Source organism: Sorex fumeus, unplaced genomic scaffold, assembly GCF_029834395.1.
Source record: "Sorex fumeus unplaced genomic scaffold, SorFum_2.1 ptg000026l, whole genome shotgun sequence".
Taxonomy (NCBI): Eukaryota; Metazoa; Chordata; class Mammalia; order Eulipotyphla; family Soricidae; genus Sorex; species Sorex fumeus.
In genome coordinates this window covers 5,904,387-5,923,249 of record NW_026606083.1, presented here as the reverse complement: position 1 = coordinate 5,923,249, position 18,863 = coordinate 5,904,387, and the positions used below count along the sequence as shown (strand labels likewise).

The 18,863-nt window shown below is 45.9% G+C and overlaps 1 protein-coding gene across 2 annotated transcripts in view; it reads left to right on the top strand.

The window, feature by feature from the left end:
• LARP4B (La ribonucleoprotein 4B) overlaps positions 1-18,863 on the top strand; it is a 74,137-nt gene that overhangs the window by 43,474 nt on the left and 11,800 nt on the right. Inside the window, exons 6-13 of one of the 2 annotated variants that reach the window (XM_056114543.1) lie at positions 5,337-5,415; positions 7,598-7,734; positions 8,249-8,352; positions 11,644-11,754; positions 12,727-12,780; positions 12,860-13,069; positions 15,676-15,782; positions 16,287-16,538. In XM_056114543.1, coding sequence (XP_055970518.1) covers positions 5,337-5,415; positions 7,598-7,734; positions 8,249-8,352; positions 11,644-11,754; positions 12,727-12,780; positions 12,860-13,069; positions 15,676-15,782; positions 16,287-16,538 — 1,054 coding nt within the window. The remainder of the gene's footprint in view (positions 1-5,336; positions 5,416-7,597; positions 7,735-8,248; positions 8,353-11,643; positions 11,755-12,726; positions 12,781-12,859; positions 13,070-15,675; positions 15,783-16,286; positions 16,539-18,863) is intronic. The other variant, XM_056114544.1, reaches the window with a different exon arrangement.

Below are 18,863 nucleotides of genomic sequence, written 5' to 3'. Positions count from 1 at the left end.
GCATAAAGAACTTTCCAGACTTCATAGAGTAGGGACTGTCTAAAGGGGATGAGAAGAGAAAGGTAGTTGAAGTCACATTTGGGATTTATAGAAAGTATAAAGCTTTGCAGCTTTCTTCGTTTGTTTTTGTTTGGGGGCCACACCTGGCAGTACCGAGCCCTGCATCTCCTGGCCTGCACATAGAAATTACCCGATGGTGCTTGGGGCACCATATGGGATGCTGGGGACCAAACCTAGTGCAAGGCGAGCACTCTACCCACTGTACCATTGCTCTGGTCCTAAGCTTTGCAGCTTTATCCCCATGGGTGAGATGTTATTGGCATGACAGACATGTGAATTTGACAGAGGATGAGGAAAGGGTTCAGAGAAAAGACATAACTACACACATCTAGAGAAGTCTTGGCTTTGGGGTTGTACCTGACAGTGTTCAGAGGTAACTTTGGTAGTGTTAACAGGCCCCGTGGGAATTGGACCCCGGCTTTTCCTGCAAAGCAGGGACATTAAGGCCTTGGAACGATCTCCCTGGCCCTCACTGGAGATCTTTTGAGGTCCTTGTGTGGGTTTTTGGTTTTGGTCTGGTTATTTACTTAGAGTAATGTTTTCCAGGTTCATCTCAGTTGTTGCAAATGGCAGTTTTTCCATCTCTCATTACTGAATCATTTTCATTGTTTGCAAACTGTGCAGCAGTTAGGCTGTTTACCTATTTTGACTACTGTGATTGATACCTCAGGGAAAATAGGGGAGTCAGATGTCCCCTTCAGGGTACTGATTTTATTTTCTTTGGAAGTGAAGTATTATAGGATCATAGGGTGGCTCTATTTTTAATATTTTGAGGAACCGTACTGCTTTCCACTGTGGCTGCACCAGATGTAGTCAGTCCTGACTACAGTGTAAAGGCTTCCCTTTCCCCCACATTCTTCCTAGCACTGTTGTTTCTAGCCTGTTTTATAAGTATCATTCTCCCACAACAGAGGTGAGACCACCAAGAAACTGTGCTTCTGATTTGCATTTCCCAGGTGATGAGTGAAGCTTATTCCTTTGACTACTGTCTTAGGGAAAATACCTTTTAGGTCCTTTGCTTATTTTGTAATTGGATCATTTTCTTTGTACATGGTCATTACCTATTTTGTTTGCTTGTTGTATCACAGAGGTGCTTGAGGGAACCTTATGTAGTGCCAGGGATTAAACTTGGGTCAGCGCGTGCAAGGCAATAATGCCTTACCCATGTACTGTCTCTGGCCCTCCTTACATATTTTGTGTATCAACTCTGTATTAGAAGCATGACATGTAATTATTGTGTCATACTCATTAGTTGTCTTTTCATTTTTTGGAAGGCTTCCTGTGTGGCACAGAGGTTTTTTATTTGGGCATCATCAAGCTTATTTTATTTTGCTTTTTTTTTTTTTGTCTTCTGCTTTTGGTGTGAAAGTCAGGAAAACAGCACCATGAGTGATATCCAGTACATCCTATTATTTTCTCTTCTAGATGTTCTGTAATTTCAGACTTTGTTTCAAGTTTTTAACCTTATGAGTTTTCATGTGTGAAGTGAGACAGGGCCCAGTATCATTAGTGTGCATGTGGCTTCCCAATTTTTCTCCAGCATCTTCTATTGAAGAAACTGTCCTTTCCCTACTGTGTATTCTTCACTCCTTTGTGGTAAATTATTTGACCAGGTATTTATGATTTTGTTTCTGGGCTCTTCATTCTGTTCCTCCTATCTGTCAATTCTCCTCTGCCCCCCTCTGGTTTTAGTTTTTTGGGCCATACCCGTCACTGCTTAGGGTTTACTCTTGGCTCTGTGCTCAGGAAACACTCCTCGCATGCTGGGTGCTATATGGGATGTCAGGGATCAAACCAGATTCCTGCATGCAAGGCAGTTCCCACCGCTGTACTGTATCTGACCCAAAGGCAGTTTGTTTCTGTTTGTTTGGTTTGGTTTGGGAGCCACACCTGATGATACTCAGAGTTACTCCTGGCTGAGGAGTATTATCAGTCCATAATTATTCCTGGCGGGCTCCAAGGACATATGGGATCCTGGGGAATCTAAGCTGGGTTAGTCCCTTATAAGGCAAATGCCCTACCTCCTATTCTGTCATTCTGGCCTCTTATCCGTATGTGAGTACCACACTGTTTTATTACTGCACCTCTATAAAATGGTTTGAAATCTGGAGCATGTTGCCTGTTGCTTTGTTTTTTCTCCAACTGCTTGCATTATCAAAACCATCAATGTAAACAGTAATGCAAAAAGGTTATCTTTTTGTAACAATTAAAAAGGTTGCTTCTGGGGCTGGAGCAATAGCACAGCGGGTAGGGCGTTTGCCTTGCATGTGGCCAACCCGGGTTTGATTCCCAGCATCCCATATGGTTCTCTGAGCACCAACAGGAGTAATTCCTGAGTGCAGAGCTAGGTGTAAACCCTGTGCAACGCCAGGTGTGACCCAAAAAGAAAAAAAAAAGTTGCTTCTACAAATCGGCTCTTGTGGTTCAATACACATTTTTGGATTATTTGATCTATTTCTGAAAAATGCTATTGACATTCAGTAGTCTTTGTACTAAAAATGTGAATGATTGCTTTGGGTTTTACACTCATTTTAATAATCATTCTTCCAACCATATTCACAGAATATTTTTCCATTTATATGTCTTCTATCTTTTTCATCCTCTTATTTTCAATGTATATGTCTTTCTCATTTTTGGGGTTTTTTTTTTCTTTTTGGGTCACACCCAGCAATTTAGGTGATTAATATCTTTGTCAGATGACTTGTTAAAAATCACTTGTTTTGGCACTGGTGGCAGAATCCCTTGATTCCTTTGTTGTCATCTATCATTTGATTCTTAGAGCTTTTGGCGTCAGGATTCAACGGAGCAGGCTCCTCTTCCTTTATGCATAGACTCTTTCAGGGACAGAACTTCCTCTGATAGATTCTGAGCTGCTGGTCATCACCTTTGGAATCCCAGTTGTGAAATGGGGCTCTAGGGGAGTACACATGCCTTGGTGGCTTGGGTTGCAGGTTTCTTGGTGGCTTTCTAGGAGGCAAAGGGGTGTGTGTTGCGGGGGGCGGGGGGGGAGGCTGAATGATACGTCCTGTCTGGATCAACTTATAGGCCCAGGTTGGATGGCCTGTCCCAGTGAGAGTGGAGCAAGAGAGAGCTGGGGGCTAATCTTGCCAGCTGTTCCAGTGCAGGGCCGTTGCAGAGTCTGCAATGATGAACTGGGTGGCTTTTCTCCAGGGTCTTCTGGGCTAGGCAGAGAGCAGCTGAATGGGAGTCAGGCCATTCACGGAGTGCAGCCCAGACTTTGGGCCGTGTCCCTGTTGCCGGGAGTGGATGGTGTTGGCACCAACAGTCAAGCTCTCTGGAGGCCAGAGCTGTCTTCTCACCCCAACTCTCCTTAGCCTCTCAGCCTACGACCACTCTATAGTTTTACCTCAGAGGAGCACAAAAGCCCATTTGTCTGAACAAAGGTGGCCAGTTTCTGTGTCTGGTAGCAGGTGATGTTACGCCTTTTCTATTTTTGGCTGGTGGTGCAGGGGGACTTACTTTGCAGTGCTCAGGCATTATTCCTGGCTAATAATGGGAGTACACATACCTTGGTGGCACTAAAGGGATCAGGCCTGGCAGGGCTTGGGAGACCAGGTATCTGAGGATTGAACAAGGCAAAGCCCTCTATCCACTGCCCTGTCTCTCCAGCCTTGTGTTCTGTGCTGGGAATGGAATGCACAGGCTCCCACGTCCCAGCCCCTCTGCCCTGCACCTGTACTCTGCCTTCAGCCCTCTGCGCTCGACCTGCCTCCCGCACTGTCGCATCTCTGACTCTTTTCACGGTATCATCTCTGTTATCCATGCTTTTCCTCAGCCCTGCTCTCTGCCGTGTTGGGTGAAATGGGGTTAGTTTCCAGGGTAGGTTAGGTGGTTTGTGAACGCAGGTAGATTTTGTTGAGCTCTTTAAAAATTTTTGGTCTCACTGTCATGTCTTCACTTTGTCCTTAGAATGGTCTTTATTGACTTGTTTGTTTATTTGGTTTTGGAGCCACACAGTGCTTTGGGTCATTTCTGGCTCTGTTTAGGGAACCACATGGTACAGAGGTTTGAATCCAAGCCTCCCACATGGAAAGCATGGGCTTAGACCATTGAGCTACTTCTCTGGCCTCTTCACTTTCACTTTTAAAAAACATGTTTTCGGACCAGAGAGATAGTACAGTGCGTAGGCCTTGTATAGTGTCCACCAGAGGTTGATCCCAACATCTCATATGGTCCCCTGAGCCCTGCAGAGCTAGAACTAACCCCTGAGTACTGCAGGGTACGGTCCAAAAACCAAAACCAACAAACCAAAGAATACTTGGGCTGGAAGTACAGAAGTAAGGTGCTTGATTTCCACATGGCAGACCTGGGTTGTGAATGCCCTGGGTTCGATGCATGGCATCACAAGCATTGCTTAGTGAGATCCCCAAACTAAAAATCCAAAGACAGTGTCTTTTGTCAGGTAATTCCATATATCTGACATAATGTACGTAACGCACGTCTATAAAGGAATGTGTGGGAGAGCTCCGTGGCCAGCCTAGTCTGAGCTCTCCTTTGAGGCAGTGTTCAGGACTGCAGGCTCCTTGCCCGAGTCTTCTTCTCTTCCTGGAAGCCCCAGAGCTGACAGCCATATATGGGAAGTGTCTGCCATGTCATCCAGGACCTTCAGTGACTCCTAGAGTCTAATATCTGTTTCTGCGTTCTTCTGTAGAGCTGTTTCTTTAGTGTATTCCTGCAGGCTCTGGCACTCAGCAGTTTCCACTGGTGACATCTGCGTGAAGATGAGGGCAGGTGCATGAGCTGCTTGCATAGAAACAGAACAGTCCATACTGTTGCTGCATTTCATCTCCCATCTTATTGGGCTCTTTACACTGATTCTTTTCCTTCATCGTTGGTGTGAATACAAGGGTTTGCGCAATTTGTCATAATAGGAATCAGGCACAGACGCTTTGTTGTGGTGTTTGGAATCTTAGAAGGCAGTGCTGCGGGGTTGCACTCCAGTGGGCCCTGGTTTCTAAAAAAGTATCTGTGCCAGATGGATTAAGGTGAACTCTGAGTGGCTGGAGTGATAATGTGCAGGGCACTTGCACTTGCCTTGCCTGTGGCCCAACCTGCGTTTGATTCCTGACACAGCCCACCAGGAGTGATCCCTGAGTGCAGAGCCAGGAGTGAGCTCTGAGCACACTGGATGTGATCCAGTAACTAAAAAGATAACAAAAAAGATGAATGTTGAAAACAGTAACAGTACTCTACTAATTCTTTTGCTTCATAAATTTTAAGCCGTTCTTCCTGAGTTTATTATTATTTCTACGTAGGAGGAAATGAATCTCAACCAGAAAACCAAGAAGACCCCCGAGAAGTACTCAAGAAAACATTGGAATTCTGCTTATCTCGGTGAGTATAATCAGTGGTATTCTAGAACTTCGTGAGATGATGTGTGTGGCTTACATACAAATGTGACACTGTAGAAGTGTGTGGTGACTGATGCCCATCTATGTCTAGGTACAGCCTTCCAGGATTCTGAAACATGTGATATTTATTCCTTTTGACTTACTGGAGAACCAAAACCCTTTAGAGCAGTGTTCCCACAGTGGTGAGAGTCATCCTGCTGGTCTTATTCTGGGTACACACCGTCATTCTGACAGCAGAAACATTTGCAGCACATCAGGAAACTCAGTAGTTTTCTACACTTTTCCTCAAATAATGCCAAGCACTGCTGGAGCACTGTTTTTCATTTGCGTGGCTTCATATCTTTCTTTTTTTTTTTTCTGAATATTTTTCTCTTGAAAAATAGAGAAATTTATGTTTTTGTTTTTGGGTCACACTCAGTGATTCTCAGGTCTTATTTCTGGCTCTGCACTCAGGAATCACTTCTGGCTGTGCTCGAAGGACCATGTGACATGCCGGGGATCAAACCAGGCAGGGTTGGCTGCGTGCTCCGTACCACCTCCCTCCTTCCCCCCCAAAATAGAGAATTTAAAAATTCAAGTGGATACATAAGCCAATGGAATCAGATTAAATGGAATTTTCTTTGTGCATGAAGCAAATGTTCTTAGGCAATGTATAAAGCTTGCTCAGTGATAGTTATGGTGATACTTAGATTTTGCCGTGGGCCTACCGTCGATCTCACAGAGGGGTCAGGTAAGTGCTGTCTTGGGGACTGGGCCAGCTGTTGGGCCTCTCTCCACTTACCAATAGGAGCACAAAGATGCTGCCTTGCAGGCTGAAGGCTGTATTGAATTGTCCCCTTTCTTTCTTGCCTGTGCTCAGTATCCCTGGGTCTGCAACCACTTGACATAGTGTACATAAAGCATGTTTATATAGGAATGTGTGAGAAAACTGCTGCCAGCCTAGCCTGAATCCTTCTCTGATGCACAGAGGACTGCCCTTCTGCTGTTGGCCAGTGGCTTCGCTGGCCTTGGTCAAGGATCCAGTGAGCCCAGATCTGACCTGTGTCAGGGGGTAGAGTGAGCACATTGTCTTCATCAGAAACTACTGGGGACATGCGAGAGTGAGCAAATGTTGCTATTCTCACTCGCTGTGCTATTGGATTGCAGTGCTGGCTCCCTCTAGGCAGTGTTCCTGAGGTGCCAGTCCCTTTGAGGGCTTTCCCCTCATTCACCCTGGAGGTGCTTTGAAGGGAGGTGGGACTGTGGCTCTTGGGGCTTCTGATTGGGTGCTGGCACATGTGTCCTGATCTGCATCTTTTTCGTTCCTCTCCCCCCCCATGTCCTTTCAGCTCAGTTGTGTTTATAGGACTGGAGAGAAAGTGCATGTACTTTGTTCAGGTGCATTTTCTTTGTTTAGAGGCCTCAGTTCCATTCCCAGGCTCCACTGGATGGGTGTCTTCCCACCCCTTTTGTGTTTATGGTTCCCAGGCTATTCAGACTTATCTTAAAACAAAGATAAGCTTTAATTCAAATCATTCATTTTTCTGCCTCCCCAAATGCCTTTCAAAAACAATTTACTTAAGATATGACAGAAGCTCATCTTTTGTTCAAACCCCAGTTTGAACTCGTGTTCCTGGTTAATTTATTTGGAGCCACGCCTGCAGTGCTGAGGGTTTACTCCTGGTTCTGTGCCCAGGCATCACTCCTGGTAGTGCTCAAGGAACTATATAGTGTGCCAGGATCAAACCGCGTTAGCATCATGCAAGGGAAGCACCTTAATAACCTTGTATTATTTCTCTGGTTCCCTCCCTGTTCTTTCACTACAAAAACTGTGGCAGTAAAGGTAAGATGGCCTCTTGGAGGACATGAGTCCCGTCATCCAAACTGCTGGCCTGTTACCAGTAAAGCTCTTTTTCTACAATTGATTGGCCCTCAAGCAACAGTGACATTGGATTTTTAACAGCTTTACAATGTACAGGCACTTTGTTTTTTAAAAAAAAATTTTTTTTAGATCACAGCAGCTGTGCTTTAGCGGTTACATTCTGGTTTTCTGCACGTGTGGTGCCAGGGATCAAATTGGGGTTCGCCCACATGCAAAGCAAGTGCCTTAACCGTGTACTGCCACTCTGACCCCAAGTTCTTTCTTTTTAATAGGAATTAATTAAATGACATTTTTCTTTCTGCAGGGAGAACCTTGCTAGTGACATGTACCTCATATCACAGATGGACAGTGACCAGTATGTGCCAATCACAACAGTGGCTAACCTGGACCACATCAAGAAGCTCAGTACTGACATGGACTTGATTGTTGAGGTGCTGAGGTGTAAGTAAATGGTCTGGAAGGTGTTTTTCTCTCCGCATGAATTGTGTGTATCTACTTGTAGCTATTTGAACTGTTTATTTTTTATTATTTTTTGCTTTTTGGGTCACACCTGGCGATGCACAGGGGTTACTTCTGGCTCTGCACTCAGGTGTTACTCCTGGCGGTGCTCATGGGACCATATGGGATGCTGGGAATCGAACCCGGGTCGGCCGCGTGCAAGGCAAATGCCCTACCCGCTGTGCTATCTCTCCAGCCCCTATTTGAACTGCATGGATCCTATGTTTTGTGGTGGTTTAATTGTAGAATATATTGAAAATTCAGCATTTTGTAGTTAAGAGAAATTTAGCATGCCAAGATCAATTGGAAACAAGTTGGCAGTTTGTCGGTCATATGAAGATTTCTTTACTGTGTTTGGCAAAACACATTAAAGTAGTACCTCCTATTGGAGTATTTATATTGTATCTCAGTAGAATGCAAATGATTTGTTTTGATATCATTTTCTTTTCTTTTACAGCTTTACCTTTAGTGCAAGTAGATGAGAAGGGAGAAAAAGTCAGGCCAAATCAAAACCGTTGCATAGTGATACTACGTGAAATATCTGAATCCACCCCCGTAGAAGTAAGTAATTTCTCCTAAAGGGTACTTAGATGCTTTGTGTATGTGTGCTGTGTTTGGAGGTATATTTTATACATATATAAGTATGTACATAACATTTTCTCCTGGGTTTAAACACCAGATTTATTGTGATTCATTTGTAAGTGTAAGTCTTTTTTTTTTTAGTTTTATTTCAGTTATTTATTTTTAATTTTTATTAGACACCATGAGGTACAGTTGTAGACTTACAGATTTTTGTGCTTGGGTTTCAATTATACAATGATCAAATACCCATCCCTCCACCAGTGCCCATTTCCCACCACCACGGATCCCAGTATCCCTCCCACCCCCCATCCCCCCCATCCCATCCTGCCTCTGTGGCAGGGCATTCCCTTTTGTTCTCTCTCTCTCCTATTGGGTGTTGTGGTTTGCAAAAGAGGCAATGGGTGGCAATCATGTTTGGTCTATAGTCTACTTTCAGCATGCTTCTCTCATCCTGGGAGGATCCTCCCAACACCTTTTATTTGGTGCTCACTTCTCTATCTGAGCTGCCTTTTCCCCTACCATGTGTGGCTGGCCTCCGAGCCATGGAGTAAAATTCCTGGTACTAATCTGTAAGAGTGAGTCTTAAACTTTTTGGTCTCTGGGCTCTGTTCCACCATACATTAAAAGACAGTGAGAGGGGCCAGAGATGTGATTGGCTAGTGGAACAGATGCCTTGCTTTGGATTCATCCTTAGCATCGCAAAAGTGAAAAATAAGTAAAATCATAATAACGGTTTATGGCAAATTTAAGTATTTTGGAATTACATACTAAAAGAGGTGAGAAAAGGTGATGTTCCTTTGAAGAGAAGAGCAGTTCTTGTGAAGGGTGTGGTTCCACCAGTGCAGATGAGCCAGCCTCATAAAAGCAGACATACTTATTGTCTCTGCCTAGAGCCTGGCCATCAGAATGTGACATTCATGCTGTTCTATGACCCAACATGTAACCTGTCCTTGAGGATGTTTCATATGCATGGGAGAGAATCTATTTCCCTTTGACTTGAATTGGAAAGCTCTATATGTGTCTGTGAAGACCATCTCATTTTGGGGCTAGAGCAATTATTACATACTCTTATAGCCATTATTATACCTTCCCACCACCATTATTTTGAATTTTCCCACCATCACCTAAGCCTTCCCCAAAAGCAGGTCGTGAATAATTTATTTTATATTGCTTGTTATGAATAATTCGCTAAAAATGATCCCAAAAAGTTTCCTTAGATGAAAGTGTATGAAGATTGTTTTATCTCACCTCGGAGACATTAAGAATATGTATGAGATTACTAACATGTTGTTGCAGGTTGAGCCTTGTGTGCTAATATATATGTTACATAAGTATATACTTATTTTTTTAATTGAAATCGGTTGCCTTCTACTTTACAACCCATCAACATCAATGGAGTAGTGTATGAGAATCCAGGAATTCTAAAATTTTAAATGGGGTGATAAAACTAGAGATGATTTGGGGGTCTGGAGGCGTCTCTGCAGCTTGTTGCTCTCTTCTGATATTTATTTGTGAGTCTGGATCATGGCTGTTAATGAGCTTGTATGGCACCAGAGACAGTTTGTGGGCATGACTGCCAGGCTCCCAGAAGAGCAGGGAGATGGGGGAGGTCGCCCATCCCCAATTTCATGAGAACCTGAAGATTTCTGTCACAAAAGCTGCACACCTGAGTTTTTCAGCAAATTCATTTTCACGGATGAGGCTCATTCTCAGTCTGTGGAGATTGGCTGTGAGCATGGCGGCAACTGGGTTCTGGAGCTTTTTAGCTCCCGGGACTCTATTTGGACGGGGAGTGGGGACTCACCCACCCCCTTCCAGGTTGCCCTGAATGAGACTTAGCCTGCCGCCGGGGCCTGGAGACATCTCTGCAGTTTAATGCACTCTTAGCAATTTGTTTGTCCCATTGTTTGTTTTGGTTTGGGGAGCAAAACCTGGTGGTGCTCAGGGCTTACTCCTGGTGGGGATTGGGGGCACCATATGTGATGCCAGGGATAGAACCTGGGTTGACTATGCTCAAGGCAACCACCCTACCCACTGTACTGTCTCTGGCCCTGGACCTCTTTTTAAAAATCTTCAGTTAACAGTCTATCTTCAGAATGCATATTCAGTAGCTAATTTATTTTCCTTTTCTGATGGTACTGCCATTAATTTCTGAACCTGATTTTTCTCATAATAAGTCATACTAGGTCATAATTTCTTGGTGTGCCTTGGTGTGACTTCAAATGGGTGCTAGATAATTGGGATTATACTTAAACATTGAATGACTTTATGGTCCAACATGGTCCCTTGAGAATATTTGCTTGACCCAGGGCTGGAGCTCACTGGTAAAGTGGGGCTCTTCTGTGTGAGGTCCTGGGGGCCTCTTCCTACGAAAGCAAGGAGAGCCATCTTTCCCTGGGTTCTGTGGGGTGTTGCTCAGATCTGGTGGATGGAGAACTGTGGCTGGTGGGAAATACTTGTCCCACTGAACTCCAGCCCCTACAGGTGATTCTGGATAGGTTCAGGAGTTGTTTCCTCCCACTGTGCTTACACGCCTATGGGCTGTGCAGGCGCTACTTGAGCCTGTGCCTACCTTCCAGCTTTGGCCTATCCGTCTCAGAAGGCCACTGTCTCCTGCCCCTCCCAGGTAGCATCTGAAATTTACTTCACAGTTTGTCTTTTGCTTTTATTTTTATTATGCGTTGCTGTGTTTCAGAACCACGTTTCATACTGCCAAGGCATGTTCCTCTTATCCCCAGCCCTCACTTCACAGGGGAGGGTAAATCCCGTTCATGTTTGCTAGAAGCAGAGTCCAGCACTTTAAAAAAATTTTTTTGCCATTACCCCATCTCAAATTGTGGGGTTTACAGGTGTTTTTTTTTTCTTTTTGGGTCACACCTGGCGATGCATAGGGGTTACTCCTGGCTCTGCACTCAGGAATTACCTCTGGCGGTGCTCAGGGGACCATATGGGCTGGGAATCGAACCTGGGTTGGCTGCCTGCAAGGCAAGCGCCCTACCCGCTGTGCTATTGCTCCAGCCAGCCCCTACAAGTGGTATTAACTAATAATTTTATGTTATTTTATGTAGCTTAACAGTATCTTGGCTGTTAGCAAGTTCTTGTGTCAGTGTTCAGTACTGTGGAATTCTGTAGAAGCCTTTTGAAAGAGCTTCTTAGTTAACAGCATGTTGGACTCCTCCTCCAGGACCCCTAACACCCAGGAGAGCATGTTTACTTGACCAGGACAAAGTGACATCATTGAGCATTGATGACTTCCATCTCTGTTTCTAGGAAGTAGAAGCATTATTTAAAGGAGATAATTTACCGAAATTTATAAACTGTGAATTTGCCTATAATGATAATTGGTTTATCACATTTGAAACGGAAGCTGATGCCCAACAGGTGAGCACTTACTTCCTCATCTGCTTTGACTAGGGTCTGACTGTGGACACAGGGATTACATTGTGGGAACTTACATAGGAACGCTTGTATAGACAGTTTTTGTTGCAATATAATGTAAAAAACATGACATTTAATAAGCACATTGTAAGACAGCATCTAAGAATATGAATTCTATTCTGATAGCTAATGAAAGAAAAATGGGTTGACTTTTAGGGACATGTGATGCTGACTGGCACTTTCATTAGTCGTTATTGTATGTTAACGAGGTTCAAAGGAGCTGTAGGAAGCTCTGTGAGGAGAGCCATTGTTGAGATGACTCCTTTTCTCCTAAAGGAAGAATCTTCTTTGGTGTAGAAAATTAACACGTGTAAAGGGATGCCAGTATAGTATTCATTGTGAAATGGTGTGACTGTGTTGAATGTGTATGTGAGGGGGAACTGAATGCTGGCCAGAGAGGGACAGGCGGGATGGGACAGCAGTAGGTGAGAGCTGTGTGTCTGTGCTGTGTTCTTATTGGGTGGGCATGTGGCAGATAGAAGATCAGACTTAGACTTTGCCTCAGAACTTCAGAGTTAGGGAATTAGTCTGAAGAATAGGTGATTCCATAAAGAAAGACCTTGATTTACAAAGCTGTGCAGTTCTAGTTTCTAGTTGGGGATATTCCTTGTTTTTCCTAAGGTCAGAATTCTAGGCTTTTGGTGTGTGAGAGACTTGGTATCTAGTAACACTAAATAAAATGCTTTATAAATGCCATTTGTCATTCTCACTGGATTTTAAAAAAGTAATCTATGGCTATCAGAGGTCTGCCCACTAGATTTTAAGTGTACAGTTTCTTATTGGAGCTGCTGCATTGTTAAGACATCCTTGGTTCCTTGAGAGTGACTTTCCTTTGGTTTGCAATACTTATTAATAAGCGTTGTAGTCTTGCAGCTAAGATTAACAAATTGATGTTTTGGGTGGTTTTCCCCTTAGGCTTACAAATATCTTCGAGAAGAAGTCAAGACTTTTCAAGGAAAACCAATTAAGGTAAGAAAGACTTTTGGTTATATTATTTTATTTGGAAATCATCTCAAGTATTCTTCTAAAAACTATTATTCTCATTCAGGCTCGGATAAAGGCAAAGGCAATAGCTATAAACACATTTTTGCCAAAGAATGGATTCAGACCTCTGGACATGAGTCTTTACACACAGCAGCGCTACACGGCCTCCTTCTACTTACCTCCAGTGTACAGCCCCCAGCAGCACTTTCCTCTCTACAGCCTGATTGCCCCCCACTCATGGTCTGCCACACACAGCTATCTCGACCCCCCATTGGTGAGTCTGCTCTGGGCAAGAGCTGAAGTTGCAGTTTTCTTTTAAACGCTCTACCAGGTGGTCTAATAGGGAACCACACACATAGGTGTTTGTGTTTTACGTATTGGGAATGAATATGGAGCAACGTTTTTAAAGTGTGTATGTGGGGGGTTATCCCTGAAATGCTATAATCTCAGTCCTTTGCCCATTTCCTCTCATCCCTGTGTGGTCCTCACTTAAACACAAAATGGACTAAGACCTCTGTTAAGGACAAAAGGAAAAGTTGAGCACCAACAGAATGCAACAGACACTTTGTCTTAAAGTGAAAAGGCATTCTAATAAGACTTCGTACACTCAAGAACAAGCTTGGTTTCATTGCTTACTCCAGCCATAGGATGGATTTCTGGTTTATACTCCAGCCAGGGCTGAAGCAATAGCACAGCGGGTAGGGCATTTGCCTTGCACATGGCCTACCTGGGTTCAATTTCCTCCATCCCTCTCGGAGAGCCCGGCAAGCTACCAAGAATATCCCACCTGCACGGCAGAGCCTGGCAAGCTTCTCATGGCATATTTGATATGCCAAAAACGGTAACAACAAGTCTCACAATGGAGATGTTACTGGTGCCCACTTGAGCAAATCGATGAACAATGGGAGGACAGTGCTACTCTAGCCATAGGGTGGATTTCTGATTTATTTTACAGATTTGGGCCTTTGCTATTGTTATAATCCATAGATTTAAAAAATTCAATAACTTAATTTTCTTGAACCAGTTGTTGTAGATGTTTGATCAGGTGGACCCTTGCTGGGAATTGGCATGAGTCTGATAGAAGTAGGGTGGTATAAGGTCTGATATACTCAAAATGAGGGCTCCCACATGAAAGATGGGGGTGAGACTGGGATTGCCTGCTGCTGTGAAACAATAAGGAATAAGAAATTGGAAGCGGTGGGACACATAGACAGTTGAGGTCAGAGAGTATTGGTTGAGTTAGTAACTTAAGGATGGTGGGGATGGTCTGCGTGCAGGCTGGTAGGCAGTGAGGGAGTTTAACGCGTGTCAGGCTCTGATATCTGGACCCCACATGTCAGCACTGCAGAGGGCAGAAAGAAGGTTAGAACTAAATATGGAGTTCAGATATATGGGAGAAAGATTTGTCTTCATTGGTCTTACCTTGATTTAAAATTCTTAAAGTAGAGTTTTGGGGCTGGAACAATAATACATAAGCAAGTAAGGTGGATTGCTGGGACCCCATATGGTCCGTGAGTGCTGCCAGGGATGGTCCCTGAGCATAACCGTGTGACACATCTTTCCCCTTCCCCTCTGCCCAAACCAAAACAATGACTAAAATATAGTGCTGGTGTGATTGACGTCTTTGTGAATAGTCTTCTGTGTAACAGGCTGTAGGGTTTCTCCAGTAGTGAGTGGAGACTAACAAAATTTTGGTGTGTGGGGTGGATATGGTACTCAGCAGGAAGGGCCCCAGCAGTACCTAGAGGGTTGGGGCCCTTCCAGGTTATGGCTGACCTGGCTTGCTAACCCTGACAGTTCATGCTTGGCTCAGCTATGTGTACAAGGGGGCCTCAGGCATGCAAGACTAGTTCTAGCCCGTTGGACTAGCCCTGGTGGCCTCCACCCCATCTTACCAGATTTTAAAGCATATCTTTCTCTTTAGATCTTCTTTTGTTGGTTTTTTTTTTTAATCAAGGAAGGTTTTCCTTTAGTTCTAACCTATTTCCAGTGTAGTTTTTGGGCATTAGCTTTGGCTCTTCTTAAACTTAAACTTTTTTTTTTAATTGACTTTTTGGGCCACACTTGGCAGTGCTCAGGGCTTCTCCTGGCTCTGTGCTCTCTGTGCTCAGGGATCACTCCTGGTTATGCTCAGGGCACCATATGGAGTGCTAGGAATTGAACCTGGGTCAGCTGAGTGCAAGGGAAATGCCCTACCCGATCACTCTGGTCCTGAGTTTCTTGCTTTTTGTCTGTTCTTTTTTTTTCAAATTAGGAGAGGCATGAACATCATCTATCAGTTTGGTGAAAATTCAGAGTGTGAGACTGGGACTGGAGGCTTTGGGTTCAGTCATCTCTGGCATTACATCCCTACATCCCTGAGAAGGCCCCTCACCCCTTGACCACTGCTCAGCAGCTTCCCCTTTACCCGTCCCAAAGTTTCATTTCTGAAGGCCTCCTTTAAACTTCTGAATCATGTCGATACATTTTGGGGAAGTATATCACTGTGAATTATGAGTATCGGAATTAATGATTTGGTTTCTGAGTAGAACATTCAGGAAGAAAAAATAAAATGATTTTTATCCAGGAAGAAGTTATTGTAGTCCTATAGGTATTCCTAAGATTGAGCCTTTGGACTAGTTCTATTGAAGTCATCATGAGAAAAAAAAGGTCGGAGGTGGTTTGGCAGGGACACTGGATTAAGCACTGGCGTTCTATTTGTGCTTGGAACCTGGAGCCCTGAGAGACTGTTGTTCCATGGTGAGGGTGCAGGAGGGCACCTCCAGCCCGAGCTCCTGGGCCTGTGAGGACGTACATCCCCCTCAGCTGTGTGCTGGGTCAGAGGTGAGGTATGACCAACTCACTGTGTGGCTTGTTTGTGTTTGTTTTCGATAAATCCAGGTGACTCCATTTCCAAGTACTGGGTTTATAAATGGGTTTACGTCTCCAACCTTCAAGCCTGCAGCATCTCCTCTGACTTCACTCAGACAATACCCTCCAAGAAGCAGGCAAGTTGCATGAGAGATTGAAATGTATGCTTTTTCCCCAGGGTTTGTAAGACGCTGTAAACTTTAAAAGCAAAAGTGTGTTAACCCTCGGTTACCCTAACCACTGTCACAAGCCACATCCATTAAGTATAAACCAAGTGCTTCTGGCAATCTCTGAATCATATGTGACTGCTAGTCAAGTTCTCAAGCAACAAGACAACTTCTGCACAGGTTTCGATTCTATGCATGTGGGGTGTCCAGAGGCCCGAGAGTTGCAGTGACAGGCTGGAAGCATTGGCTAAACCTAGGACACAAGACCTGGGCTTTGGCAGAGCACGACACGACCCTTTCTTAGAGATATCTGCCCTGTGAGACAAGCTGTGCGCTGGTTGGTCTAGTGACAGGGTTCCAGTTTCTAAGCAGAGCGCGCATTTTATTTAGCTTAGACTTTCCTATATTAGCATGTTCCTTTGGTAATGCTGGGATGGTTTTATAACTGAGCGTATCCCAACGTTGTGTTCACAGGAACCCTAGTAAATCTCATCTGCGCCATGCCATCCCCAGCACAGAGAGAGGGCCTGGGCTCTTAGAAAGTCCTTCTATATTTAACTTCACTGCGGATCGGTTAATAAACGGTGTCCGGAGCCCACAAACCAGGCAGACAGGTCAAACTAGAACCCGAACACAGCACCCTCCCACCTACGCCGAGAGAGACGTGGGGCCCGGGCGCGTGGAGCTGACCAGTCTCCAGTCCTCTCCTGGCTTAGGCAGAGGAAGGTGAGTGACCCCAGCTGCTGTCAAGCCGGCACTTTGTACCTGCCCCAAACTATTAGCATTGCCAAAACCCATTATTTTAGACATGCTTGAACCTCACTTTTAAAGACATTGCAAAAAATCAGACTGAGACATGTGAGCACCCGTTTCTGAGAGCGGTGTTGTGAGTGTTTCCATCGCTGGTCCTGTGATTAGAACTGGATGCAGCAGAGCTCTGGACTTCAGTAGCCAGTTTTCCTGTGGGCTGGAGCCCGCCCTTCATATGCCTGTGGCTACTGTGCCCAGTGGCAAGTGCTCCACAGCCTGTGATGCAGTCACCTTCCGGTCCCACCACACCGACTTTCAGACGAAAACTGTGACTGTCAGGTGTGCCTGTGGGCCACAGGGTGGAGGAGGCTGACACCTGTTCCCACTTCCAGGCAGCAGTGTAGCGCAGGTACCCCTCTGGGCCAGCTCCTACCCTGGCCATCTTCAGTGACAGGACTGACTCAATTCCCCAGGACAGAGCAGTACAGCCAACCTTGTCCTGCAGTACTAGAGGATGGCATTAGCTGCCATGGGTGAGTCAGGGCTTTGGCTTCAGGCAGCAGGGAGTGTGGAGCTGAACTGGTTTTAGCCAGTCCCTCTAGTCAGCTCTGAACAGGCAGGGGGGAAAGCAGCCCCCAAACACAGGGTCAACTTGAGCCTGGTCTTTCTGAGTGCCTTCTTTCAGGCTGACAGGAAACTTTCAGGGCAAATGCTGGAGTAGTGGGTGCAAAGCCTCTCTGGGTGCACTTGTAGAAGCTCTGCTCCTGTGCAGTGTTTGTGTTCGTGCCATTCGAAACCTTGGTCTGATTGAGGTCTTGGCAGTCCTGATGGGGATGTAGTGGACTGAGCAGGCTGAGAACATAGGGGAAGGGCTAGCGTATGGTGCAGGAAGAGTTTGGCTCTGGGCTCTGCCTGGTTTCTCTGTAGCACCCCTGCATGGAGAGATGCCTGCAGGGCCCTGGCAGCTGGAGGAGCCACAGCTGCCTATCAGCACCACAAAGGGACCGCTGGCCACAGCCAAGTGTCCTCCACAGCGCTTCTGCCTAGAGTAAAGAGTCCCACCACCTCACCATGGGAAAGCCAAAGCCCCACCCCCACCCTCCTCAGGGGCCTCAGAGAGATAAGGGCTGAGTCAGAGTGGCCAGTAGGATGGAGGGCCAAAAGGTACCTTGCTCATGGCGTCTGAGTGAAGGCTGCCCCGAACCACCCTTCCTGACAGACACAGCCCACCTGGGTTGTCCTGGCCTCAGCCTTCCGGCTGGGTGTCAGTAGCAGTGTATCGCCCCCACAGAACTCCCCACTGGATGCCAGGGCCCATACTATCTTCAGGTATCTCCACTAGGCCATGCCAGCTGCTCTCAGACAGAGCCCAGGAAGTGGAAGTGCTGGGTGGGGGAGGGGACATTAGTGGTGCCAGATTACCTCATCAGGTTAGCTGAAGTTACTCCGTTAAGACTTTGCAGGCTGGACACTTAGTGGTCAGTCTGTCCCCACAATTAGAACACTGAGGTGGGGCCTGAACAGTGTTGTAAAGGCCCTGGGGGCTCCTGGAGCACTGCTACCATCTTGGTGGGAGAGGAAAGAACGGGTAACCTTAGTCACAGTGAGTTTGGGGTGGTGCCTCATGGCTGCACTCCACATATGCAGGCCAGAGCCCCTCACTTGGTTCTCCAGGTCATCTTGAGGGGTGGCGGTCACAACTGAGTGTCACATACTCCTGGTCACATGCAGGCCTCCTCTGTAGGAACCCCTGCTGCTGCCTGAGTCCTGCGTGCTTCTCTGAGGATCCTAGACTGCCTGTCCTCAGACCCTGGCGCCCCTAACTGGGCTTGGAAGGGGGCTCGCTGCCTGGCAGGTCTCCAAGCCTTGCCTTGGAAGGCTGTTGGCTACTGGCCTGGGCCCCACTCAGCCTCTTGGTGCCTGTCAGCTCTCGGCTCTGTCTGATCCTGCAGTGGTGGTTCTGGAATTGTTGGTTTGGGAGGGAGTGTGACTGTTCCAAAGCTGCTGAGGCTTGCAGTGTGTCCTCTGCCAGGGAGGACAACTACAGGCACCTCTGGCCATCGCTTTCCTCGGGCAAGCTGCTTTTGAGGTTTGGCAAGGGGATTTTAGCCCCCTTTCAGTGTTTGATAGCAGCAGGAGTAGCTTCATCCCTACCTGATGCGCACGGCCCTCAGAGTGTGTGTGTTGGAGCTGCAAAGGGCTGGGCATATGGAGAAAAGTCACAGATGCAGTGTAGTACATGAGTCCCTGGAAGCTGCTTCCACTTCTGCTTAGGGTCGCTCCTGACAGCATTCGGGACAA